The sequence below is a fragment of the Chiloscyllium plagiosum genome, chromosome 32, assembly GCF_004010195.1.
Source record: "Chiloscyllium plagiosum isolate BGI_BamShark_2017 chromosome 32, ASM401019v2, whole genome shotgun sequence".
Lineage (NCBI taxonomy): Eukaryota > Metazoa > Chordata > Chondrichthyes > Orectolobiformes > Hemiscylliidae > Chiloscyllium > Chiloscyllium plagiosum.
Genome location: NC_057741.1, coordinates 43581264 through 43609200, shown reverse-complemented (window position 1 = coordinate 43609200; position 27937 = coordinate 43581264). Strand labels below are relative to the sequence as shown.

Sequence of the window (27937 nt, the reverse complement as noted above, 5' to 3'; positions counted from 1 at the left end):
CAAACACCAACTTCAGGAAGATTCAGAAGATCATCCTTACTTGGGCCTCCTTGCCCTCGATCATGTTTCCTTCCTCTTCGGCAAACATGAGAGATCAATAAAGCAAAGTGACTGAGAATGATGAGGGGTGGTGGGAGAACAGGTTTTTCATGATATGCCATGATAAAGTGGTACCGTTGATATTTCCACACAATGTTTGAAATAGCCTTCACTTGGAAATACACATTGCTGAAAAACAAGAAAATAAATTATTTTCCACAATTTACTGTAATTTTCCATATTACAAGTTATGGCTATTTAAATATCTGAGATGTTTATGATCAGAAAGCATTTGGAAAAGTTTAATGGAACATGATTTCAAAAGCAGCTCCTTGTCATTAAAAGGGTTAAAATCTTAGGTCATGTTCAAATCTGAAGTAAAAGTTAGTTTTAGTTTATGGACCCCCAAAACCAGATGCTGTCTTCCCCTCTCCTCACATAAATGGTGCCTGTGCCTTCGGCTGCAGTTCCAACTATCTGAAATTCTATCACACTGTTCGAGAATTTTCTTAAATTCATCCATTTGATCAAGCTTTAGTCAACCAAACTGATCTCTCATTTATTGATTTGGCTGTCATTTTTGCTAAACCTTGGGTTTTTTACCCAAAAGTAAAGATCAGTTTGTATTGCGCCGAAGTTTGCAGTTCATCAAGCAGCTGTTCCCATGTCATAACAAAACATTTCAGGCGCACATGAAACATGGACAGTGAAGGAGATGTGACCAAAAATTTAGTCAAACAAGAGACATGTGAGTATGTGTTGAAGAGGTAGAAAGGCAAAGGCATTTACGAAGGATATGCGAGGGAATAGAACCATGGCAACTGAAACATGGTTGCCAATGGCAGGCTGCAGAAATAGGAGTTGGAGGAGGCCATTTGGCTGTTTGAGGACTCTGCCATTCAACAAGATCATGCTAACCCTGCACTTCAAATCCATCAAAATCATATCCCTCAACATCTTTAACCTAAAACAAAATCATTTTGTCTCCTGAACATACTAAATTAATTTCAACACCACTCTCGAATAGTGAATTTTGAAGGTTCACAACCATTTGAATGAAGAAATTTCTAAAACAAATATCAAAGGCCTGCCTATTGGTTGTGGAGGTTCTGCTACAAGGAGGGAGTAGTGTTTATGATGATGCAACACATCCACATTGTAATGGGAGCAAGCAAAGGTAGACATGCAAATTCACAGTGGAAAGAAATTACATCAGAATGCACAGATTTTTATTATGGATGGAAGAAAGTACTCACTTAAAAAATGCAATTAGAAGATTCACCATGAGGATATACTGTACAAAGAGGTAGACAGCTTGTAAAAATGGCGTTATCCATGATCCAATGACACAACGCTGCTTTGCACCATCTTCAGTGTTATTGGCACAGGCTTTATGAAAAGAGAGACTGATCAATAAAGTGTTTTATGGAGAGATTCCTGGCATTTTAATAAGAGCAATCTTTCAAACAATTCGAGAGGCAAATGGCTATATGGACTGTTGTGAGATTTATAATTGTGCACTTCAAAACTAATTGCAAGGAATACATCTTCTTACCATCATTATATTCTTTACTACGGAGATGAGGTCAATTACAGTTTTAGGTGACAAAATAATACTGAACATTACCCAGCATTCAGGGGACTGTCTAAACAGTGTAATAAATCAGATTAACAGAAGTTTTTATCTCTAAACCTTTTTTAGAAGGACTAGACAGAGAACTTAGACTCTTAGGTGGAAAGCTTTGGACTAAGTCCTTGAGTGATGGATACCCTATGTCAGGGGTGGGAATGAAGCGCATTAAGCCTGAGACTGCCATCAACCCAGGATTTCCGATGAATGGTGGTACAGCCCCAAATGCAAGCTGCGCTACAGTTTGTGATAATATGATTGTCTAGATGCATTCCCAGGTTTGTGTGAACTTAGTCCATACAGATACACATCCTGAGGCATTGGGTCCAGAGGTGAAGAAGTTCCAAGTCCTCTGAACCACCTGGATACATGTTCAGTGACAGTGAAATTAGTACTGCTTCATTATCCACCTTGCTTGAATATTGCAGGAAACAAAGACCAGCTGTTCTTTGTGCACACAATGAACTAACTCTGAGAAAACCTGTAAAGTTTGATGTCTTGAACCATCTTACATTTTTCATTCATGTGGGCTACCCCTAATTACCCTTAGATTAAATACTGGACTGTTTTGAAGTATGAAATTTCATGGATCAGCATAAAAGGTTGAACCGCAAAAGCACAACTAGCATAAAATTATTATTTGCGTCCTTTTGCCTTGAATGCTAATGCCTTTGGTCATTTTTTAAAACTCTGCTCACTCTAGAATTATTTTTCATTGTTACTTAGAACTGAATCTTCCAAGCAGCAGTTTACCATCAGGTTCACATTCCTGGCCTAGGAGAATGTGTAATGACTATCTTTTAATTAAGTTGTTGATATTATTTATCTCAAGTCATCATCAGTTTGCTGAGAAATGTACACAACCCTGGAGAGCATGTTTATTGAATGTTACATTAACGCACACCTAAGAAGAGATTTCACACTTTGTGCCAATTTGTTGGCAATAAGAGGTTGACTGGAAGGATCAAAGACAAGTTAGCGGAGAGTAAATTAGCAGACTCAATGATCCTTGTTCTTGGGGCTTTACAAGACCCAACAATATGAGACTATCTTTGGCATGAAGCATCTATGGTATCACCATATCCTGATACACCTGCTTGGCATGTTGCCTCCATTATTTCTTTTAGGACAAGTTACACTGAGTGGAGAATTTTGAAGATGGAGATTATTCCTGCACATTTCCAGGTATTCAGATATTGTCAAAAGGTTACTTACGATCAATTTCATATGCATATACTTCACCATATATCATCCAATAAGGCTGGAAGACTATATCTTTAGCTAGTTCCCAGGATGCAGACTCGGCTGGGTAAAGGATTGCTTTCCTTGGAACACCAAAGCTGAGTAAGACCACTGCCATAATAACCACGATATAAAACATGTTTGCCACCTAGAATTCAAGAGATTAAAAAATTCAAAGTTCAAAATAATTGTGCAAAAGCATAGTAATGGTAACTGATGCTATTGCATTGCAAAAATGCTGAATGATACCAATCACTAAAAGGTGCATGTAATATAAAATTCTTCTGTAAAAAATGTAATTAACTTGAGTTTTTATTTTAATTTAATATTAAAGTTTATTTTAGTATAAACTTTGGTTCTCCTCTTTTTGATGTTCTTGCATCCAGGGCCACTCAGGATCATCTTTGGTGCCATTTTCTAATCAGCAACTGCACATGTAACTTTCCTCTGTCTTTTCTCTCTCCATTACAGTCGATACCTTCCTACACTAAGGAAGGATTGAAGGTGGCAATTTCACTTTGGGGAATGACAAATATCTAACTACTCTTGTGGCATATGTCCCATTAAATGAGACGAGGTCTTCAAGTTAAAAAAAGTGAATTATTTCAGCGAATTGTAAAGTTCAAATTTCAAAAAGATATAATTTAGGATTGCAAGCCTTTCTCTCAGTCAAGTTCTAGAACTTACCTGCGACTCTTGCAATCAATGTAAAATTAAAAAGCAACTGTTGCAATGCTAGCACAGATCTCCAAGACTCTTAAGGTTTGTGAAAATACACTCCAATATAGTATTGGCTCTCCATATCTTACAGTAAAATGATCCACAGCAATATTTTAATTATTAGAATACAACAAATCTGTTAAAATCCAATATCACATAACATGAACATCTTTGTTGCATTATAAAGAATAATTACAATAGAACTCATCTTCACATTTGAAAGACAAAAATACAAAACGAATCATTAAAGTTTCCAGGTGATTCACTTACCATTTTACCTATCATTGTGACATATGGCCCTGCATGCTGATTGACGGCTAGGAAATCCAAAAGTCGCACATACCAAAATATAATATTGAGGCAGTACATTATCCGCCCAGCAGTCATCACTTGCTCAGTTCCAAATCTTAGCCCCAAACCAACAAAAAACAAGACAATTGCGAGCGTGTCAGTGATGTTGAAATAGTCACTGAAATAAACTTTGATCTTCTGACTTATCTTTCCAGCTTCTGACATAAAGATCTAGATAAACAAAAATTAACAAAATGATAACAATTGCATCAATGAATCAAAATCCAACAGATTATGACACAAGGCTATCATATACCTGAAAACTTCTAATGAACACAAATGATCAATTAATTCATGCAGTGTGAAATACCAAAATATTACTCCTTAAGGAGCAATGGACCAAAATCCATGAAAGAGACTGGGGGAGGAATGCAGGGAAACATGGATAAAAGTGGTAAACAAACCAAGTTTTCAAAAGAGTACTTTTGATGGCATGGAAAGTGACCTAGGAAGTGACTTTGAGGATCAAGGAACAGCAGTATATTGATCAGTTCCTCATGATAATGGGCAAAACGAATAAGCCAGTGCCAGGGTGATGGGCATTGGCTCTGCCTGGGAAAATGTCCTATAAAAGATAAGGAGAAATAACAGATAGGTAGCACTGTGATGGAAAGTGTCATCCACAGTGCTATCGAGCTGTACATAATAATAACCTGCTCACCAACGCTCAATTTTGGATCTACCAGACCCACTCAACTCTTTTACAGGTTCAGATGAAAGTGAGGACTGCTGATGCTGGAGATCAGAATCGACAGTGTGGTGCTGGAAAAGCAAAGCAGGTCAGGCAGCATCCGAGGAGCAGAAGAATCGAGACATTTTGGGCAAAAGCTCTTCCTGACGAAGGGCTTATGCCCGAAATGTCGATTCTCCTGCTCCTCAGATGCTGCCTGACCTACTGTGCTTTTCCAGCACCACACTCTCAACTCATTACAGGTTCAAAGAAGCACAGAAGAGCCTAACTCCACCGATGAAGTGAGCTTTCATAGTGTGTGGTAATGAGGAAACCTAGCAAAACTGGAGAGGGGGGTCTCCACTGGCTAGAGTCACCTAGTACAAAAGATGATGGGAGTGCTTTGTTGGAGGTCAGTTATCTCAGTTCCACGACCTCAGTAAAGGAGATCCTCAGTGCAGTGCCTGAGGTCCAACTATCTTCAGCGGCTTCTGTGACTTTCCTGTTGGACAGCATCTAAGCTTGGACTGACACATGCCAGGCAATGACCATATTGAAAATAAGAGAATTCAAACATTGTCCCTTGACATTCAACGGCCTTAGCATCACTGAATCTCCCAAAACAATGTCATGAAAGTTACCATTGAGCAGAAACTGAACTGGAGCAGCTATGTGAGTACTGTGGCTAAAACTTTCAAGTCACAGGCTAGGAATCTTGCAGCGAGTAACTCACCTCCTGATTCCCCCAAGTCCATCCACAATATACAATATCAGGACTGTGATGAAATACTCTCCACTTGCTTGGATGAGTTCAGCTTCAGCAACACACAAGCTTAAAACCATCCAGAACCAAGCAACCCACATGACTATCACACCCAACATTTTCAACATTCACTCCCTCCACTACCCCTCCAAGTGGTAGCAGTTTGTCCTATCAACAGTGTGCACTGTAACAACTCATCAAGGTTCCTCCAACAGCAACTTCCAAACCTGCATCCTGTACTAATTGGAATGACAAGGGCAGCTGATTCACACCCTCAAAGTCTCTTCCAAGTCATTCACCTTCCATACGTGGAAATAACTTGGTTGTTCCTCACCATCTCTGCATCCTGAAAGGTCTGTGGACATGCCAGTAACAGGTGGACTGCAGTGGTTCAAGATAGGTCAACATCACCTTCTCAAGGGCAATTAAGAATGGATGATAAATGCTGGCCTAGTCAGTGAAACCCACAATAAATAGAGAGAGCAAGAATTGACTTGAGGGGAAGTGAACAAGAAAATGTATGGGAGGATAAGGAGATGAGTGATTAGGACTTGTTAGGCAAAGGTTTCAGGCAATGAGGGAGTCAGTATCAGAGACAGCAACTCAACAAGGTAGGGGCAATGATGCAGTACGGTGGTCTTAGCACTAGACTAGATCTGAATAGAAACAGGTCAAATTTTAAAAGAGCACCAAGATGCTAACTAATGCATTCAGCCTGACTGGGTAATCAGTGAAGTTCAAAGAGCTATTGTGAGAACTGGACAGACAACAGGCTCCTTGACCAAATGATTTTTTAAAAACAGTACACAACACTTTGTTGATTGTGCACATTATTAAGCTGTGACAATTCCAGGTTGATTTTTAAAAGAATCATCCTCACCTCTCTAATTTTCTCGATGGCTAAGGTAAAAATGAAGGAAATCACAATCCATTCTTGCACTGATGGTAAATTCTCCATTTCCACCAGAACAACATAGGTGTACAGCATGAGAAATCCCAAATACGCCAACTGCAAAGATTCAATTTTAGAGAAAGAGATTAATGACTTCAAAGTTTTGAATAGTGACAGATCCTCATTCTTCAGTACTTGACTCTTCAGTTGTAGTATTACCGTAGTAAAGAGTGAAGCTTTATGCTGAGAACCTTTACTTTTAGTTTCATCTCTCAAGGTTTCTTAGTTAATCTTTGTGAGACAATGCGTACTACTTTCCATTGTCAAAGAGGAACATTTCAATAAATCTTGCCTTAAGTATTTTTATCCTCAACTACCAAGTGATGAACATTCACTTTCATAAAAAGGAATTACAAATGGAATTTGATTGCAGTCATGTACTTTAGGTCACAGCAGTGATCTTTTGCTCCCTAATCAATGCAAATATAATAATTAAATTGAAGCCAACAGCCCAAACATTTTGTATCCTGATCATCGTAAGATTTGATGTAAATTGGGATATGCCCACCTGACACTGCACAAATTCTGACATAAGCACATTCGCTGAAATTGCCCAAGTTGAAATTTTCAATGGGCTGGTTTCTGCTATTTGTGACTCTTCATACGACCTGGACCAGCAAAGTGGTATTTATTCACATACTTATCCAGGAAACTTAAAGCTGGTTAATACCTGGTCTAACTCAGTGGTTAGTCATTGCAACTGTATAAAGCACCACAACAATCATAACTGACCCAAATGAACCACTGTCCCCCCAACCCAAACAGAGTACCTCACACTTCCCCAAATCCTCAGCTTGACCAAACTGCACTACCTCATCTTCCCACAATGACTCCAGCCAGCCCCACACCCTCCCTCGAGCAGCCACTCAGTGTTTCATTAACCTATGCACCAAATGACCTGGAGCTATGGGAATACAGCAGCTGCTGCAGCAAAAAAGGTGCACATCCTCTCTTTTTACTCTTCTATGATTGCTGGATACACCCTGGAAGGGCTGCATTGATGTATTGCTGCTTCAGCAAGGATTAGAAGTCCTGCTGGAAAATGGTCAGATCCTTTGGGTACAGAAAACTTCGAGTAATACAATCAGACAGTATATAACAGAAGTGCAGTCCTTACCAACACTAATTCTCATATTCCCCTTTTATGGTTGTTTGAGCAGAATAAAGAGACCATCATGCTCAAATCCTCACTTAATCACTCCTTCATGGTTCATAAACTTTTCTCAATAGATATGGCAAATTTACTTATCCTACTTCTGTTTCATGAATCAATCACCTTCAGGTATCTCTTAACAGGTACCAACATTATGTCCTAGAACTCTTATTTTGCATTTTGGATTCAACGTTTCAAACAAAGATGGTTACCTAGAATAAACTTGCATAAGACAGAGGCAATTCAGAGGACTTTGTTGGATTTGGATTCATATCCAGGTCCTATGATGTTGAAACACATTTCAAACTCAAGACATCAGCCAGCATCCCTTTTATTTTTGAGACCAGCTCTTCTCTCAAAGCCACTTTTCACATCAATAACTGTGATAGTTGAAGCTTGGTTCCAGCTTCCTAAGGTTAAAATAGCTGTACGTGTATAACCCAAGTCAATTAAGGAGGGCTTTGAGATAAACAGCTTTAATTTCTTCATCGAACTCTATTAAGACAGGTCAGGTATATTGCTTCTTTTGCTTTACTCACTTACTGTGTTAAACCAAAACTTTGCAATGGGTGCATGGTAGAAAGAGTAAAATTTTCTAGTAAGAGGCAGCCTCCTTGGTTTAATGTGAACTGTATCCTCATGTTTCACTTCATGGTCATAGATTCCTTCTTCTTTGAAGACTTCCTGTGTAATATCAAGCAGAATAAAGTTCCAGAATTATGCTGCAAGACAAGTTGGTCCAGTATACAGAGAACATAACATGAGCCTTAGATTCTAGGAGATGCAGAAGGTATTATGAAAAGATAAAGTATGGGAGAACAATTTTATCATTAAGTGTGACCATGGACAGTGTCAGAAGCGTGTCCCATTTCTTGAAAACACAATGACATGCATAAAGTGCGATTATTGCTTCAGATATTAAAAACTGCTGATCTGAACAGTTTAACAAGTTAATTTGTATTTTACAGATTAAGGTAGTCCAGGATAATATAGTTTCATAAAATTCTATATTTATCTTGTGTAGGTGATAAAATGCCTATCATTTCTGCTGTAACTTACAAACATATGAATGGAGTACAGATCCCAATCATAAACAGACCTTATACATTACTAACCCCAACACTTTCACCCTTCCCAATCAAACACTTACACCTTAGTTTACATTGATTTACCTATATTCACTCACAATAATGTGGAGCTCAGGAGGCCAGCAATGCCATGTAGATTTGTGTAGAATGACTGATCCTATTGCAGAAATCAAGTTTGAGCAGGTTTCTTTGGAGGAAACAGGGTTGAAAACACTACCTTATCTGGTAGGCAAAAACTTATATAGGGGATCAGAGAAATCAGACACCACTTTGACGTCAACTCCCCAAAGCAGGTGCTTTGCATTATAAGGAACCAAATACAGTTGTCTCGTTTTACTATTTTGGGTTTGAAATGGTAAGAAAAAATACAGTCACTGTTCCACCAACCAACCAGACTGAACTATGTAATTGTTTATGGCTTTACAAACATATACAGAACTTAATTTTCCTTTTTCTGAAACATGTGCTTTAAGATCACATTCTTAATTTTTATTTTCCCAATGACCCAGATATTTCATTTTCATTCTCTTGTTTCAACTTGACCCTTTCAAACATCTTTTTCCCGTCATAGTACAGTCAAACTGCAAGTACAGATCTCACTGTTCTCAAGTATCTAATCTTTGAAGGTGGATGCTGCACAGAAAACACGCTTTTCAAAGTCAGTTCAGTTATTCATTGGAAAACAAATACATAATTGTAAAGGTTGATCAAAAATGGAACATTATCTTGTGCCAGTGTAATTTAAGATTATAGCTAGGGATTGAAGTGATCAGTGCAAGGTCTTCCTGAGAGAACACAATGAATAGTACAAATTAATGAGTGGTGACATACACAGTAACAAAGTTGCAATACTGAGCTCATGGAAAATAACAGGCATAAACTGTACAAAGAGCAGAAAAAGTTAGGACCCTACATGAAAGAGGCCAGTAAAAGGATGAAACTTTTAGGAATGAGAAGACCACAATAATGGATATTTAGCATTTAAACCAGATTGTTCTGATAGTTGTTTGAGTATGTAATGTTATATGTACATCCAAAATTTACTGCCAGATCAGAGACTTCAGAGTTAAACTCTATATGACGAAAAGAGTTAGAAGGCCATTCAGCCCCTCAAGCCTGTTCCACCATTTCAGCAGGTAAAGGCCGACTTCACTGTGGCCTCAACTTTCTGTATGCCCCACAGATACCTTTGCCTCCCTTGTCAGTTAAGCGTCAATCCAACTCAGTCTGACCCTGTCTGCACTGCACTCTGGGGGAAGAAAATCTGACTCACTCAACTCTGTCTTAAATAGGAGATCCCTTATATTTAAACTCTCTCCTACAAGGGTAAACATCCTCCCAGCACTCCCTCTGTCAAGTGTCCTCAGGATCCAGAAAGACTAATTGTTTTGTTGGTACACTGAGTAATTCTGAGACACAGTCACCTAAGAACTGAGACAGAAATATGGTATAGGAAAGGAAAGCAAGCAGTCAAATACAGCAAGCTCTGGTATAAGGTGACAGTTACGTTCATCTGCAACCTCACACAATAAGAAACTGCACTATGGAAAACCACTAGAGAAAATTGTGCAGTAGAAAACTACTATAGAAAATCGCTATAGCCGTTCAATAGGAAGTTTGCATTATCCAAACAGCATCCACAGTTCGTCAATCACGTTATAGTCAATTTGCACCGATGAAACATGCGTTATGTCAGAACAACCTATAAATTGTTCAACGCTGACTCAAACAGAAGAAAATCCTATTTGGTACACTTGCAGCATCAAAAATTAAACAGTGCATTTTGCTCCCTGTGGTGCCCTGTCAAGTTGATTAGATTTTACAAGTAATTTTCAGACAGCGTTCTCTGAAATGAAAGTTGCAAAAATGAAGCTCCGATGAGAGATCATTGATTTGAAGCATTAGTACAGTTTCTGTATAAACATTGCCAGCAATTTCTGTTGTTATTTATTTTTGGTTAATTGGTTAACTATTTTCACCAACAGTTCGCAGACTACAATGTTGCCTGTAAATTTCCGTCTGGGTCAGAATCCCTATTTCCAACTCAGATCAGTTAAGAATGTGATTCACTTACTTTTGGCCTATGCTCAATGCAGAATTAATCACAACAGATGCAACCATACAAAACATGCAGACAGCACTGTCACAGAAAACACAGCCCCTTCTTGTAGTAAGTACCTGTCATATTCCAGCAAAATAAAAAGTGTAAATGTCCCATACCCACTTTGACAGAATCAAGGTTTTAAGGTAAGTGGGTGAGAGGGGTGGGTTAGATGTAGGGGGTCCATTTACTATTTTACCAAGAGTAAGAGTAGCTTTTAATCCTGTAATGTTCCTCAGAAATATATTAACACAGGGCGCCTGAACCCTCTGATATCTCCAACACTAACAATAACTTGGGAACATTTTCGGAGGGTTCTGGGTAATTGGCCACCTGAAGATTAAATTACTGGGAAATTACTACATAGTCAGTGCATTGGGACTCCCCAAGAATTAGTTCATGAAATGTGGGCATGGCTAGATAGGTCATCATTTACTACCCACCTGTAATTGCCTGAAAAGTAGTTAAGAGTCAACCAAATTGCAGTGGGTCTGGAGTCACACGTAGGCCAGACCAGGCAAGGACAACAGATTTTGTTCCCTCAAGGACATTAGTAAATATTATGGATTTTTATGACAATGGTTTCATGGTCATTATTAGAATACCTTTTTACACCAGATTGTCATCACATTCAAATTTCACAATCTGCCTGGCTAAGATGAGAATCCACATCTTATTCCATTAGCCTGAGGTTTTAGATTACTAGGTAAGGTGACATAATCACTCCAGCATCGCCTCTCCCTTTAAGAGTTCAGTATCATCATGTATAGTTTATTCTTATGGGCTCTATTAGAAGCAATCTTACCATTGAGATTTGATCAGTTGGGCTCTGAAAATTATGTTCACTGTCTTCCATGTTCATTTGATGAGCATCTTCAGTTTGAGGAATATGAGACATTTCAGCCTTAGTTTTAAATTCCAGCATGAGAATAGCAGGAGGGAACAGAATACTAAGAATAACCTGAGCAAAAAATAAATGCATTGAGTCAATTTCAACATGGTTGGATACTTCAAACAATTTTCTGTGAAATTTGTCCTGATCTTAGTTGCTCTCAAACAAAAGGAGACCACTGAAGTTCCAGCTTCCTGGCCCCAATCATCTCCTTTTCACTACATTCCCTCAACACCCCCATTCCATACTAGAATGGTATAAAATAATTCCCACTTCTTTCCTGAACAGAGGCCGAACCAGGTTCCATTTCTCTCACCTTCCTCCATCTGCTTGAAATTGTTCTCACGTTAAACAACTTCAGATTAACTACACTTAATACCTGCTTAGAAGTTAATCTGAAGGTTCTCCAACTGGATGAAACCATGGATGAACAGGAAGACCCACTGCCTACTTAAGACCAAGTCCAATAACCGTGGCCATTACAGGAAATCCAGATATGATCACCATTAGAGATGCCAAGAGGCAATACCAGACTAAGCTAGGGACCCCAACTAACCATACAGAATCATAGAGTCATACAGAATGGAAACAAATCCTTCAGTCCAACTCATCCAGTTGACCAGATATTAATTAATCTTGTCCCATTTGCCATATCCCTCTAAACTCTTCCTTATCATATACCCATCCAGATGCCTTTTAAATGCAGCCTCCACCACTTCCTCTGGCAGCTCATTCCATACACGCACCATCCTCTGCGTGAAAAAGTTGCCCCTTAGGTCCCTTTTAAATCTTTCCCCTCTCACTCTAAATCTATGCCCATTATTCTGGACTCGTCCACCCCAGGGAAAAGACCTTGTCTATTTATCCTATCCATGCCCTTCATGATTTTATGAATCTTGGTATGGTCACCCCCTCACCCACCCCAGCCTACAGCTCAAAAACTCCAACCCTGGCAACATCCTTGTAAATCTTTTCTGAACCTTGCAAGTTTCACATCCTTCCAATAGGAAGAACAGAATTGTACACAATATTCCAAAAGTGGCCTAACCAATGTCCTGTACAGTTGCAACATGATCTCTCAACTTCTGTACTCAATGCTCCAACCAACGAAGGAAAACACACCAAACGCCACCTTTACTATCCTATTTACCTGCGACTCTACTTTCAAGGAGCTATGAACCTGCACTCCAAGGTCTCTGCATTTAGCAACACTCCTCAGGACATGAAGTGGATAAGTCCTGTCCTGATATTCCTTTCCAAAATGCAGCACGTCACATTTATCTAAATTAAACTCTACCTTCCCATTCCTTAGCCCATTGGCCCATCTCACCCATATCCTGTTGTAGTCTGAGGTAACCTCCTTTGCTGTCCACTACATCTACAGTTTTAGTGTCATCTGCAAACTTAATAATCATACCGCTTACGTTCAAATCCAAATCATTTATATAAATTACAAAAAGCAGTGGACCCAGCATCGAAGCTTGTGGCACACCACTGGTCACAGGCCTCCAGTCTGAAAAACAACCCTCCAGCACCACCACCTTCTATCTTCATGCCAGTTCTGTATCCAAATGGCTAGTTCTCCCTGTATTCCAGGAGATCTAACCAGTCTCCCATGGGGAACCTTGTCCAATGCCTTACTGAAGTCCATATAGATCACATCTACCGCTCTGCCCTCATCAATCCTCTTTGTTACTTCTTCAAAAAACTCAATCAAGTTTGTGAGACATGAATTCCCATGCACAAAGTCATGTTGACTATTCCTAATCAGTCCTTGCCTTTCCAAATACATGCACATCCTGCCCCTCAGGATTCCCTCCAACAACCTGCCCACCACCAACGTTAGGCTCACTGGTCTAAAGTTCCCTGACTTGTCCTTACCACCCTTCTTAAACAGTGGTACCACATGAGCCAACCTCCAGTCTTCCGGCACCTCACCTGTGACTATCGATGGTACAAATATCTCAGCAAGAAGCCCAGCAATCACTTCCCTAGCTTCCCACAGAGTTCTAGGGTATACCTGATCAAGTCCTGGGGACTTATCCACTTTTAGGCATTTCAAGAAATCCAGCACTTCCTCCTCTGTAATTTTGCAAGATGTCACCATCTATTTCCTTATATTCTATATCTTCCATATCGTTTGTCACAGTAAATACTGATGCAAAATACTCGTTTAGTATCTCCCCCATTTTCTGCGGCTCCACACAAAGGCTGCCTTGCTGATCTTTGAGGGGCCCTATTCTCTCCCTAGTTACCCTTTTGTCCTTAATATATTTTTTAAAAACCTTTTGGATTCTCCTTAATTCTATTTGTCAAAGCTATCTCATGTCCCCTTTCTGCCCTCCTGATTTCCCTCTTAAGTATACTCCTGCTGCCTTTATATCTAAGGATTCACTCGATTTATCCTGTCTATACATTACATATGCTTCCTTCTTTTTCTTAAGCAAATCCTCAATTTCTTTAGTCATCCAACATTCCCTACACCTACCAGCCTTTCCTTTCACCCAAACAGGAACATACTTTCTCTGGATTCTCATTACCTCATTTCTGAAGGCTTCCCATTTTCCAGCCGATCCTTCACCTGCAAACATTTGTCCCTAATCAGCTTTTCAAAGTTCTTGCCTAATACTGTCAAAATTGGCCTTTCTCCAATTTAGAACTTCAACTGTTAGATCTGGTCTATCCTTTTCAATCACTATTTTAAATCTAATGGAATTATGGTCACTGGCCCCAAGTGCTTCCCCTACTGACATCTCAGTCACCTGCCCTACCTTATTTCCCAAGAGTAGGCCAAATTTTGCATCTTCTCTAGTAGGTACATCCACATACTGAATCAGAAAATTGTCTTCTACACACTTAACAAATTCCTCTCCATCTAAACCCTTAACACTATGACAGTCACAGTCTATGTTTGGAAAGTTAAAATCCCCTCCCATAGCCACCCTATTATTCTTATAGATAACTGAAATCTCCTTGCAAATTTGTTTCTCAATTTCCTGCTTTTGTTTGGGGGGTGGTTATAATCCTATTCTTATTTCTCAGTTCCACCCAAATAACTTCCTTGTATGTATTCCCAGGTATATCCTCCCTAAGTACAGTAGTAATGCTATCCCTTATCAAAAATGCCAATCCCCCTCCTTTCTTGCCTTCCTTTCTATCATTTATTGCCTGCAACATTAAACTGCCAGTCCTGTCCATCCCTGAACCATGTTTCTGTAATTGCTATGATATCCCAGTCCCATGTTCCTAACCATGCCCTGAGTTCATCTGCCTTCCCTGTTCGGCCTCTGGCATTGAAATAAATGCAGTTTTGTTTATCAGTCCTACCTTGTTCTCTGCTTTGTTCCTGCATGCCCTGACTGCTTGACTCATTCCTTTTCCCAACTGTACCAGTCTCAGACGGATTTCTTCCTCAGTATCGCCCTGGGTTTCCCCCCCTCCCCACCTTACTCGTTTAAATCTTCCAGGGCAGCTCAAGCAAATCTCCATGTCAGTATATTACTCCCCTTCCAATTAAGGTGCAATGTGCCCCTCCTGTACAGGTCACTTCTTCCCCAGAAGAGACTCCAATGATCCAAAAATGTGAACCCTTCTCCCCTGCACCAGCTTCTCAGTCATGCATTCATCTGCGCTATTCTCCTATTCTTACCCTCTCTAGCTCATGGCACTGGTAGTAGTCCAGATATTACTACCCTTGAGGACCTCCTTTTTAAATTCCTGCCTAACTTCCTATATTCTCCCTTCAGAATTTCATTCTTTTTCTTTCCTATGTCATTAGTTCCAATGTGTACATCAACCGCCTGCTAGTCCCACATTCCTTTGAGAATACTCTGCACTCTGAGATATTCTTGATCCTGACACCAGGGAGGCAACACACCATTCTGACTTCTTGCTGTCAGACAGATGCAGAAATGTCTGTCTGCGCCTCTGACTAGAGAAAGTCCCCTACCACAGTTGATCACTTGGACTCTGATGCACCCCTTGTTACATTAGAGCTAGTCTCGATACCAGAAACTTGACTATTCATACTACATTCCCCTAAGAGTCCATCACCCCCTATATTTTCCAAAACGGCATACTTGTTTGAGATGGGGATAGTGTCAGGAGACTCTTGCACCACCTGCCTATCCCTCCCACCTTTCCTGAAAGTAACCCATCTACCTGACTGTATCTATGGTATTTTTATCCCTTCATATAACTCCATCATACCCCCTAGCTCCTGTAAATTCCTCATCACCACTGACTGACACTCCAACCAATGTGATTTGTGGCAAGGCCTATACGACATAATAGGTTACAAAGCAAAGCAGAATAGAATAGCAGACAAAAATACATCCCTCACTGTTGTGCTCAATGCACTTTACACTCATTTCAAATATAAGGTCAGTGAAACAGTGTTGCCTGCTCCAACAGCCTTAGATCCACCTATTCCCTCAGTCACTGCTGCAGACATCAGATCAGCCTGAGTGTACCCACGGAAAGCAACCAACCCAGAGGGAGTCCCTGGCTGTGCACTCAGATCCTGGGCGTACAAGCTGGCAGGTGTATTTGTTGACATCTTTAAGCTTTCCTTACTATGATCTGAAGTCCTCAGCTGCTACAAGACGACCACCATCATCCCGATACAAAAGAAAACTCACGCAGCACGCCTCAATGATTACTGTCTGGTGGTTTTGACCTACATAATTATCAAGTGCTTCAAGAGGTTAACCATGGCTCAAATTAACTTTGGCCTACCAACCTGCCTTGATCCACTGCAATTCGCCTGTCACAACTGGTCCACAGCAGATGCCATCTACCTGGCCCTATACACATACCTGGGACATCTGAATAGCAAGGATGCCTATGTCAGGCTCTTATTTATTGACTACAGCTCTGCCTACAACACCATAATTCCAACAAAACTATCTCCAAACTCTGAGACCTAGCTCTATGATCCACCCTCTGCAACTGGATCCTCAGCTTCCTGACACACAGACCACAATCAATTACTGAGTACAGGCAGTAGCAGCTCTTCCCTAACAATTTTCAACACTGGCGCCACAAAAGATTGCATACTCAGCCCCTCACTGTACTCACTGTGCACTCATGACTGTGTGAATTTCTTCAGAATTCTATCTACAAGTTCGCTGGTGACTAACACCATCAGTATCGGTCGGATATCAAACATTATTCCTGATGAAGGGCTTTTGCCCGAAACGTCGATTTTGCTGCTCGTCGGATGCTGCCTGAATTGCTGTGCTCTTCCAGCACCACTGATCCAGAATCTGGTTTCCAGCATCTGCAGTCATTGTTTTTACCTCGGATATCAAACAGATTCAAGACAAAGTACAGGAAAGAGAGAGCATGCTTGATGGCATGATATAAAGATAACAATCTCTCGCTCAGTGGTAAAGGAAGAGCTAATCATTGACTTCATGGAAAAAAAAGTGGAGGGCACATCATCTAAGTACATTTTTGGAGCTGAGCTGGAGATGGTTGAGAGCATCAAGTTCTAGGAGTGAATATTACCATCTGTCTTGGTCCACCACGTTGATGCGAGGTGAAGGGAGCACAACAATGTCTCTACTTCTTCAGGATGATAAGGAAATTTGGCATGTCCGTATATACACTTACCAACCTTTATAGGATGCTTTCTGTGGTGCATCACAGCATAGTACAACAACTGCTCTGCCCAGGACCATAAGAAACTACAGAGAGTTGTGAACACAGCCCAATTATCAAGCAAACCAACTGACTCCATCTATACTTCTTGCTGCCTCAGCAAGGCAGCCATCATCAAAGACCCTTCTTACCCCAGTTATAATCTTTGCCAACCTCTTCCATTGGGCAGAAGATACAAAAGCTTAAACACACAAATTAACAGATTCAAGAACAGCATCTTCTCCAACATGGAGAGTTCAGAACTAGAGGGCATAGGTTTAGGGGGAGAGGGGAATGATATGAGAGAGACCTAAGGGGCAACTTTTTCCACACAGACGGTGGTGTGTGCATTGAATGAGCTGCCAGAGGAAGTGGCGGAAGCTGGGACAATTACAACATTTAAAAGGCATCTTGATGGATATATGAATAGGAAGGGTTTGGAGGGATATGGGCCAGGTGCTGGCAAATTGGGACTAGATTAGGTTGGGATATCTAGTTGGCACAGATGAGTTGGACCTGAAGGGTCTGATTCCATGCTGTACATCTCTATGACTCTATGAGGTATTGCATTTTGTTTATAACAAACAAAGATAGGACTACAATTATTGGTACAGCCTTGGGTAGTGTTGTAGAACAGAGGAACCTCAGGGTGCAGATACATAATTCTTTGCATTTTGTATTACACCTAGACAGGGTGGTTAAAAAGGCGTTTAGCATGCTTGCCTTCATTATTCAATCTTTTGAGTATACAGTTGGGATGTCATGTTAAGGTTGTACAGGACATTGGTGAGACCTTTTCTGGAATACTGTGTCCAGTTCTGGTCACCCAGTTATAAAGGAGGATGTTATCAAGCCAGAGAGGGTTCAGAAGAGATTTACCAGGATGTTGCCAGGTATGGAAAGATTGAGTTCTAAAGAAAGGCTGAATAAGTTGGGATCATTTTCACTGGAGTATCGGAGGTTGATTATTTTATAAAATAATGAGGGGATAGAGTTAATAATAGTTGTCTTTTCCCTAGGATAGGGGATTTCAAGACTCAGGGCACATTTTTAAGGTGAGAGGAGAGAGATTTAAAAAAGATGCGAGGCTAATTTTTATTTTTATATAGAGGTTGGCTCATGTGTGGAATGAACTTCCTGAGGAAGTGATGGATGTTGGTACAATTACAGTTTAAAAGACATTTGGATCAGTACACGAATAGGAAAAGTTTGGAGATCGATGAGCCAGGAGCAGGCAGGTGGGACTAGTTTAATTTGGGATTACGTTCGGCATGGACCTGGTTGGACTGAAGGGTCTGTGTCCGTGCTGTATGACTCTACAATCGCTGTTTTAAGTTTGTTTTGCTTTGTCTTGGTTTGCTATTTCCCCCATCTTTTATTTTTAATACTTTTGGATGGCAATTGTTCAGAATCCTGCTCATCCCAACTACTTTAGGCACTGTTGTTTTGTTTTGTTTATCCTATTCTTTCTCCCTTTGAGCTTACACACGAACTTCCTTCTGGCTTTTCACAGACCTTACCCTTCTTTTCTTTCCATCCTGAGCGCTTTCAACTGCTCACTATTACATTTCTAACTTTTTCCCCCCATTTCTGATGAAAGGTCACGGACTAAAAATGTTACAAAAACAAAATATTGCGATGGACCCTGTGGATTAAGAAACAGTTTATGTTCGAAGTCCATGGCTTCACCAGAATCGGACAGATCTGTCTCCATCTCTCATTTTCAGCTCTATCACTCCATAGATTTGGCCAGACCTACTGAGCATTTCCAGAATTTTCTGTTTTTATTCCAAACATGCTAGTTTTCTGGATAAGCCATATACTTAATTACTATCCAGCCTGTGACAATGTTACCTTGTACCATGAATTTTTCCTCATATTCAGTCTTCCCATCCACATGTCTGACAGCAGCATTTGGGTGCATGTGTGCGCTACAAATGGACGAAGTCTTGAATGAACAGCTAATTTGAGGCAGGTCGAGTTGCTCCAGTTTTTCAATTCATAAGTCAGCAACTTCATAGCCATAGTTTCATCTTGCCTGAAGGACTGATCCAGTAAATCAACTGCTAATTGACCAAATTCACTGAAACAAAAATAGCAATATGTTCATTAATCACTGGTTAAACATTAATGTCACCTCTCAAGTTCAATTCAGTTGGGGATACTGATCACTTGTTTAAACAAAAAATGAGAGCCTGATGAAAATGATCACATGTACCTGCTGTTACAAATGTACAACGGCAGCTCTAATGAAGTAGAAAGCATACTAACAGAGTGCTTATATCTGAGCCATTGCTAATTCCAAATTAAGCACATTATTTCAAGGAAATATAGTGGTTATTTTATTTTATGAAAAAGTCTAGTTCAAATTTAGTCCTAGGCTACCTATAATAAAAGTCAGAAAAGAGAGTGTGTCAAAAATGCTCAGGTTTACCTCATCTGAAAGTTGACATTGCATTTAGCGGTTCATGCACACTACTGCTTTTCACGACTGCCCATATCCAATCCGGCACCAACTCTCATTCATCCACAATTTAACATCTTTGGCTTCAGAATCCTCCAAATTGAAAATTCTCAGCCACGAGTTCAAACTCTTTTGTAGCCTCTCCCTACTTTATTTTTATTCTTCTCCATCCTTTCAAGAATACTGCTTCCCTCTAATTCTGACCTCTTCTCAACACAAAGTATCTTTTCACCCATAAATGTCCTCGACACCTTCAGCAAGTCGAGGCCTTTGGAACTCCCTCCCTAAATATCAATGCCTTTATTGAGACGGTTCTCAGAGAAGTGTAGTCAGGTATCCTTCCTATGACCTTCTCTGAGTCTGTTGACAATATTTCCGTTCAGAGCACAAGGGATATTAAAGACACAGTACTGGATACTGTGTACTGGAATAATGAAGTGCTCCACGAAGTATGCTGCATCATCCATTACCAGGAAAGAGGTTTCTTCCTCGGAATTTGTTTCTCTTTTTGAGACAGAAAAGCAACAAGGAATCAACTTCGGCTTTTCTCACAGCTAAGGCAACAATTGAAAAGCAACATTGGCAAAATGCTGGGATCAGGAACCCACCAAATTTCTTGTCTAGAGGTTAAAATGCAACATAGCCCAACAGAAATCCATGTTTTAAAAACTAAGATGTAAATTTGAATTGGTTTGTATATGGTAAACAAGTACACAATTTTATTAATTTGAGGATGGATTGTTCTGAAAGAACAGCTTTATTTAGCACCAAACACAAAAGTACTTACATAATTATTCAATTCTACACACGGGCACTTTATGACGACTGACCTGGAAGACTGTTTGAGTTCTTCAGAAGTATCATCAACCACATCACTCTGTTTTGCCTCACAGGACATAGATCGATTTAGTTTGCATGCAACTAAAGCTTTGGCCATGGACTCTTCTCCATGCTGCCAGAAAAACATGGCCATTTTCTGCCGCTTCATTAATACAGCCCAGACGAGCAGCTCGTTGAAAGGATACGGAAAACGCTTAGTCTCTGGATCATCAATGTCCACAACCTCATCTTTGGTTCTCTTTTTCTTCCCCTGATCAACAGAGGATTCAGGCTGAAAAAGCAGAAAGAGTGTCAGCTATTCTGCTTATCACTGACTGGAAACCAATTAAGGAAATGGCAACTTGCTCTGTGAAGCAAAATCGCATCTGTATTAAATATACAACGTATGGGGCTGCTTCTCCCATACCCTGACTGTGCGGGCAAAGTACAAAAAGCTTTCTTTTAGACACCAAAATCAACTTGAAACAACAATTAACACATTAATGTGAATTTCAAATTGTTGCTCCCATCCTTTAAAGCTCTGAATACACAGTGAGACAAACAGCTCAGGAGGTGCCTGGTATCCTTTACAAAGCTGTGTGTTTGAAATCCAAGTAGGACAAACATACAAACCATCTGTTCATACCTTGGGTTTGTAAGGCTGTGCAGTTTTAATGAAGTGATTATGTCGAGTCTTCTCTCTTTTATCTGCTCGATTGGTCAGAGACTCTTGATGCTTACGCAATTGAGGTATACTACTTGATGAATGCCGTCCAGATCGCTGGATTGAAAATATAAAAAAAGGTTGTTAGGAGAATGCTACTGACAGGGTTTTGCTCATCAAACTTAAAAATCACCAACAAAATTGCTTTCATTTATAATTAAGGCCTGGAACAACCTCTCATATTTCTTGTCTTGAGTCACAAAGAGTAAAATGGTTAAGAGCATCAATGAACCTTTTTGTTAAAATAACTTAACAACTGTGTGCTCATTGAAGGCACAGACTAAAGATCACCCAAACAAATAAAGTAGGAAAATATGAAACAAACCAAAACCAAAATTGCTGGAGAAACTTAGCAAGTCTGGCAGCACCAATGAAAAAAGAAGTTTATGTTTTGAGTCCAATTCCCCTCAGAATTCAAAATTTTTAGAATGCTGATGGCAATTTCTGTTTTTTGTACATTTTAGATTTCCAGCATTTGCAGTTTTGTTTTATTGTAGGACAACACAGAAATGATTCCACCTCAACACCCAACTTGTTACTTAATCATAACTGCAGATGTCAGTTTGCTGGCACTTAGTGAGGTATTCCAGAGGAGAACGTACCCTATTATTTCCATGAAGATTGTTGTAGATAATTCGGAAACGTTTCTTTGTGTATGTACATCGATAAGTTCCACCCATAAGGTATTCGATGACAAGGCCCACATCAATCAAAGTGATTTTATAATCTGAAGGGAGGTTCCCCTATGGAATAAAAGACATCAAAAATGACATCAGTCAACAGCAACGATATCCTATTCCAGTAAAACTTGTAGACAGCTAAGGCCAATTTATACTTTATGCAATTCTCAAGAGACTGGATTTTTTGATGGAAAAACAAGTTCAAAGTAACAAATCTGTTTCTTGACAATAGCCTAAACATTCCAAGAAAAATTTGTTGAGAAAAATCATTCATGCAGTCAACTACAGCAACAATTCAGAAAAAATGAAGGCTCTATCCTGCTATCAAATAAGGAAGTTCCTAGATGGTTCTTATTGATTTTAGGTGACCACTTGGCATTCTAAATCCAGTTCTCTGAAGTGTAGCTGCTATGCACAATCTTTTTATTCACTTGTGCTTCGCTAGCTGGCCAGCATTCATTGCCTATCCCTAGTTGCTCGAGAAGGTGGTAAGTGAGCTATCTTCATGAACTGCTGCAGTCCACCTGCTATAGGTTGGCCCACAGTGTCATCAGGGAGGGAATTCCGGGTTTTTGACCCAGCGACAGTGAAGCAACAACATTGTATTGCCAAGTGAGGACGGTGAGTGGGCTTGGAGAGCAACTTGAAGGTGGTGGTATTCGCATACATCCACTGACCTTGTCCTTCTAGACGCAAGTAGTCGTGGGATCTTTGGTGAATTTCTGCAGTCATCTTACAGATGCATCAGTAGTGGAGGGGGTAGATACTTATGGATGTGGTGCCAATGTAAGGAAGTGATAAAAATGTGAACTTCGACTGGATTAAGACAGAGAGATGCTGCCATCTGCCTCTCGTTAACTAACTTAGTGGCAGTAGTTGATGTCAAATATGTAAGCTTTTGTTCACTTTAAGATGCTCATTAAAGCCTTTATCAAGAGAGCCTCATTAGCAATATTCTTCTTAGAATGTGCCATTAAGTCATTTTGGTTTTACTTGTATTTCACAAAAGATGTCATTTGCCTAGAAACGTGTTGATGACCTTAAGGAATAGATTGTTTGGCCGGTCGAGTCTGCTCCATCATACAGCGAGATTATGGCTGATGTGGCTGTGGTCTCAGACCCACTTTGCTGGTCTGTCAAAAATGTAACCCTATAAAATCACCCTCCACTATCTTCAGATAGAAGCAATTCAATGTTAGCAAAGAACAATTCACAAAAGACAGAGAAATAAAGTTTCTCTAAATATTCATGAAAATTGCAAAATTCCTGCATTCAATTTTTTTTATTTTCATAGATCAACAGCAAGAACTTAAAAGAAAATTTATAATTTGGACACATTAAAAGGATCATTGGTAAAAATCTGAGATTTAAAAAAATTCATGTTTATAAACTGCCATAAATATTTTCAGAGGTCAATCTGCTGCCATGTAGCTTGAAGGTAAACAACAAAAAATTACCTGCTTAACATCTCGCACGAGATGAAGTAATGTTGGATTGGTTGGACCTTGCTTCTGCAATGAAATAACAAAATTGAAGTGGTCAAAGTATTTCAGAGCAGCAAAGGAGGAAAGAAAAGGCAGGGAGAATACACATTAATGCCAGCAACCATTTCTGCAGAACCTCAAAATTCTTCACAGCTAATAATTTACTTTCAAAGTGCAGTGACTAGCATTTAAACTATGAGCGTATCCTTAAAATGTTTGTGTTAGATAGTCCTAATCTTTATTATACCATAAGTACAGGTGAAGGGCTGTCATAAAATGGCAGTGAGCCAAGAGGCACCAGAGCAAGTTCCACCAGTTCGAGAGGTATAACATACCTAAACAGATTGATTAAAACTATCAAAACGTACAGGTGAAGGTCAAGGCTTAGCTAACAAAAAATGCACTTTATGTCAACCGATAATCTAAACAATCCCGTTGATAAGGAGTCATTAATACAACTACCAGCGTTTGTGATTCAAGAATCTGAAATATTTTCATAAAATTTGAAAACATATTATTGTCCAGATCTAATTTATGCACTCAAGATTAACACTGCTACATTTTCGGCTTCCTAGCACTTACCGTGTTGTACAGTTCTTCAAGCCTAGGGATTGTAAGGAACTTGTGCATGCTAACTCCATTCTCAATGAGAAGTTTCACAAATTCCACTCGGTCCATAACAAGTGCATCTAACATTGCCTGCTCCAGTGATCCCACCTGCAACATGCAATAAACTCAGTGATAAAATCTGACCTACTGCTCAGCAACATTAAACATGAAAAAAAACCAAATGAAATCAGAACTTGACAAATTATATTCAAACAGCTACCTCATTAACTTCACGATGACAGAAAAAAATAATAATCCACTGATATGAGTAATCCCATTATTTGCTGCACTGAGCCCATCCTTAAAAGAACATGAATGTTAACATACCAGCCACTGCTGCCCGTAAACAAATGCATGGTTTTTAGCAATGTCCACTCTGTCCCAGGCAAGAGTCAAGATCAGCTGATCAAATGCAGATGAATTGGTACCTGAATTTTAAAAAGTTATAGCGTCAGTAAGGTACATGAACTGCCTGTTTGGAACAGGATGTGGAAACGATGTAGTATATTCATGTTGCATATGTCATAGCCATTGCCAGAACTAATTGCCAGGCTGGACTTTCTAGTTACAGTTGCAAAATTTGGTTATATTCTCACTATTGATGAGTTCATATTCAAGTAGGACAGACTGTTTAGACAAAAAATAAATAAAATGCCGACTGCAGTTAATTCTACTTTAAGTTCATGGGCAGCTTTGCCATAGAGCATGCAGAATAATAACCCTTGTAAGATCCATTTTTAGCTTTAATTCCCACCACAAATCAAATGGCCCACCAATTAGCTATCAATTAAGCAGCTTTTGGCTGCTCAAAGTTATTTTCTCTAATTTCTACACATGCACCTAAGCTCCCTTATTCTGAAGTAGTAGTTGGAAGTGTGTTGCTGGAAAAGCACAGCAGGTCAGGCAGCATCCAAGGAGCAGGTGAATCGAAGAAGGTGATAGGTTGGAGAGGAGGGTGGAGCGGATGGATCAGAAAGATGATGGACAGGTCAAGAGGGCGGTGTCGAGTTGGAGGCTTGGGCCTGGGATAATCTAGCGGGGAGGGAAAATGAGCAAACTGGTGAAATTCACATTAATCCCATGTGGTTGCAAGGCAGAAGATGAGGCGTTCTTGCTCCAGGCATCGGTGGTAAGGGTTTAGCGATGGAGGAGATCCAGGACCTGCACGTCCTTGGTGGAGTGGGAGGGGAGTTGAAGTGTTCAGCCACGGAGCGGTGAGGTTGGTCGGTGCGGGTGTCCCAGAGACATTCTCTGAAACAATCCACAAGTTGGCATCCTGTCTCCCCGATGTAGAGAAGACCACATGGGGTGCAATGGATACAGTAGAGGCATTTGTGAAGGTACAGGTAAATTTCTGTCAGATGTGGAAGGAGCCTTGGACGGAGGTGAGGGGGAGGTGAAAGTGCAGGTTTTGCAACCCTGTGGTGGTAGGGGAAGGTGTCAGGAATGAGTGTGGATCTGACAATGGAGTCGAGGAGGGATTGGTCAGTCCGGAACACTGATAGGGATGGTGGGGTCTGATTGTAGGTGGAGGAAATGGCGGAGGATGACACAGAGTTTGATGAGGTGGAAGGTGAGGACCGGGGGATTCAGTCCTTGTTGTGGTTGAAGGGATGTGGTTCAAGGACAGAGGTGCAGGAAGTGGAGGAGATGCGCTGGAGGGTATTGTCAACCATGTCAGAGGGGAAATTGCGATCTTTGAAGGAGGCGGCCCTCTGGGATTTTGTAGTGGAATTGGTCCTCCTGGGAGCGGATGCGGTGGAGGCGGAATTTGGGAATAAAGGATAGCATTTTTACAGGAGGCAGGGTGGGAGGAGGTGTAGTCCAAATAACTGTGGGAGTCCGAGGGTTTGTAGTAAATGTGTATTGTTAGTCGGTTGCAGGGGATGGAGTGGGAGAGGTCCAGGAAGGGAAGGGTGGTGTCTGAGCTGGTCCAGATAATTTGAGGTTGGGGTGAAAGGTGTTAGTGAAGCTGATGAACTGTTCAACCTCCTCGTGGGAGTAAGAGATAGCACTGATGCAGTAATCGATATAGCCGAGAGAAAGATGGGTATTGGTGCTGGTGTAGCTCTGGAAGATGGACTGTTCCACGTACCTGACAAAGAGGCAGGCAAAGCTGGGACCCATGTGGGTGCCCATGGCTACCCCTTTGGTTTGGAGCAAGTGGGAGTATTGGAAGGAGAAGTTGTTGAGGGCGAGGACTAGTTCGGCTAGGCGGATGAGGGTGTTAGTGGAAGGGTACTGGTTGGGACGGCACAAGAGGGAAAAACAGAGTGCTTGGAGATCTTTGTTGTGACGGGTGGGTGTGTGCAGGGACTGGATGTCCATGGTGAAGGTGAGGCATTGGGGGCTGGGGAAATGAAAGTCTTGGAGGAGGTGAAGGGTGTGGGTGGTGTCCCAAACGTAGTGGGGAGTTCCTGGACTAAAGGGGACAGGATGGTGTCAAGGTATGCAGAGATGAGTTCAGTGGGACAGGAGCAGGCTGAGACAATGGGTTGACTGGGGAAGTCAGGTTTGTGAATTATTCAGAGGAAGGGCAACTGGACCCAGAACGTTAGCTCTGATTTCTCTTTACAGATGCTGCCAGACCTGCTGAGCTTTTCTAGCAACTTCTGTTTTGTTTCTGATTTACAGCATCTGCAGTTCTTTTGGTTTTCATTCTGAAACTTGTTGTTTCTATCATTTACATCATAAGGGCATAGGAACAGAAATTCAGCCATTCGGCCCATCGAGCCTGATCCACCATTCAATCATGGCTGATAGTGGGAAAATGGGGTTGAAAAACCTTTCTCCCTGTAACCTTTGATCCCCTTGGCAATCAAGAACTTATCTATCTCTGTTCTAAATGTACTCAGTGACTGGGTCTCCACAGCCTTCTGTGACAATGAATTCCACAGATTCATCACTCTCTGGCTGAAGACATTTCTCCTTATCTCCATTCTAAAAGGTCTTCCCTAAGTTTGTGCCACTGGGTCCTCATCTCTCCTGACCATGGAATCATCTTCCTAATGTCCACTCTGTCCAGGCCAATCAGTATCCTGCATGTTTTAATAAGATCCCTCCTTGTCCTTGTAAACTCCATTGAGTACAGACCTAGTCTTCTCAAACATTCCTCATATGATAGGCCTTTCATTCCTGGGATCATTCTCATGAACCTCCTCTGAACATGCTCCAGGGCCAGTACATCCTTCCTGAGATATGGAGCCCAAAACTGTGCACAATACTCTAAATGTGGGCTGACCAGAGCCTTATAAAGCCTCAGAGTTACATCCTTGCTTTTATATTCTAGGCCTCTCAACGTGAACGGCCATTCCCCTCAAGAACAAGTATACCGTTTTGGATACTTGTGGGGGGGATGACTTACCAGGGGTAAGTAACGGGGCTCAGGTCTCTGGCACGGAGCCTGTCCCCGTTACTCAGAAGGGAAGGGTGAAGAAGAGCAGAGCAGTAGTAATTGGGGACTCGATAGTTCGTGGCACAGATAGGCGGTTTTGTGGGAACGAGAGAGACTCACGTTTGGTATGTTGCCTCCCAGGTGCAAGGGTACGTGATGTCTCTGATCGTGTTTTCCGGGTCCTGGAGGGGGAGGGGGAGCAACCCGAAGTCGTGGTCCACATTGGCACCAACGACATAGGTAGGAGGAGTGCAGAGGATGTTAGACAGGCTTTCAGGGAGCTAGGTTGGAAGATCAGAGTTAGAACAAACCGAGTTGTTGTCTCTGGTTTGTTACCCGTGCCACGTGATAGAGATTCGAGGAATAGGGAAAGAGAACACTTAAATGCGTGGCTAAAGGGATGGTGCAGGAGGGAGGGATTCCGGCTTTTGGATAACTGGGGTTCTTTCTGGGGACGATGGGACCTCTATAAACAGGATGGTCTACACCTGAACCTGAGGGGCACCAGTATCCTTGGGG

At 40.9% G+C, this 27937-nt stretch overlaps 1 protein-coding gene across 1 annotated transcript in view; it reads right to left on the bottom strand.

Annotated features, from left to right (window-relative positions):
- trpm7 (transient receptor potential cation channel, subfamily M, member 7) overlaps positions 1 to 27937 on the bottom strand; it is a 121471-nt gene that overhangs the window by 55617 nt on the left and 37917 nt on the right. Inside the window, exons 11-24 of the mRNA XM_043674578.1 lie at positions 24352 to 24452; positions 23998 to 24132; positions 23389 to 23442; positions 21854 to 21994; positions 21174 to 21308; positions 20539 to 20819; positions 19099 to 19327; positions 11515 to 11670; positions 8064 to 8204; positions 6296 to 6424; positions 3902 to 4153; positions 2885 to 3059; positions 1296 to 1428; positions 41 to 228 (exon numbers count right to left, since the gene is read on the bottom strand). Of these exons, the coding sequence (XP_043530513.1) occupies positions 41 to 228; positions 1296 to 1428; positions 2885 to 3059; positions 3902 to 4153; positions 6296 to 6424; positions 8064 to 8204; positions 11515 to 11670; positions 19099 to 19327; positions 20539 to 20819; positions 21174 to 21308; positions 21854 to 21994; positions 23389 to 23442; positions 23998 to 24132; positions 24352 to 24452 (2250 nt within the window). The remainder of the gene's footprint in view (positions 1 to 40; positions 229 to 1295; positions 1429 to 2884; positions 3060 to 3901; positions 4154 to 6295; positions 6425 to 8063; positions 8205 to 11514; positions 11671 to 19098; positions 19328 to 20538; positions 20820 to 21173; positions 21309 to 21853; positions 21995 to 23388; positions 23443 to 23997; positions 24133 to 24351; positions 24453 to 27937) is intronic.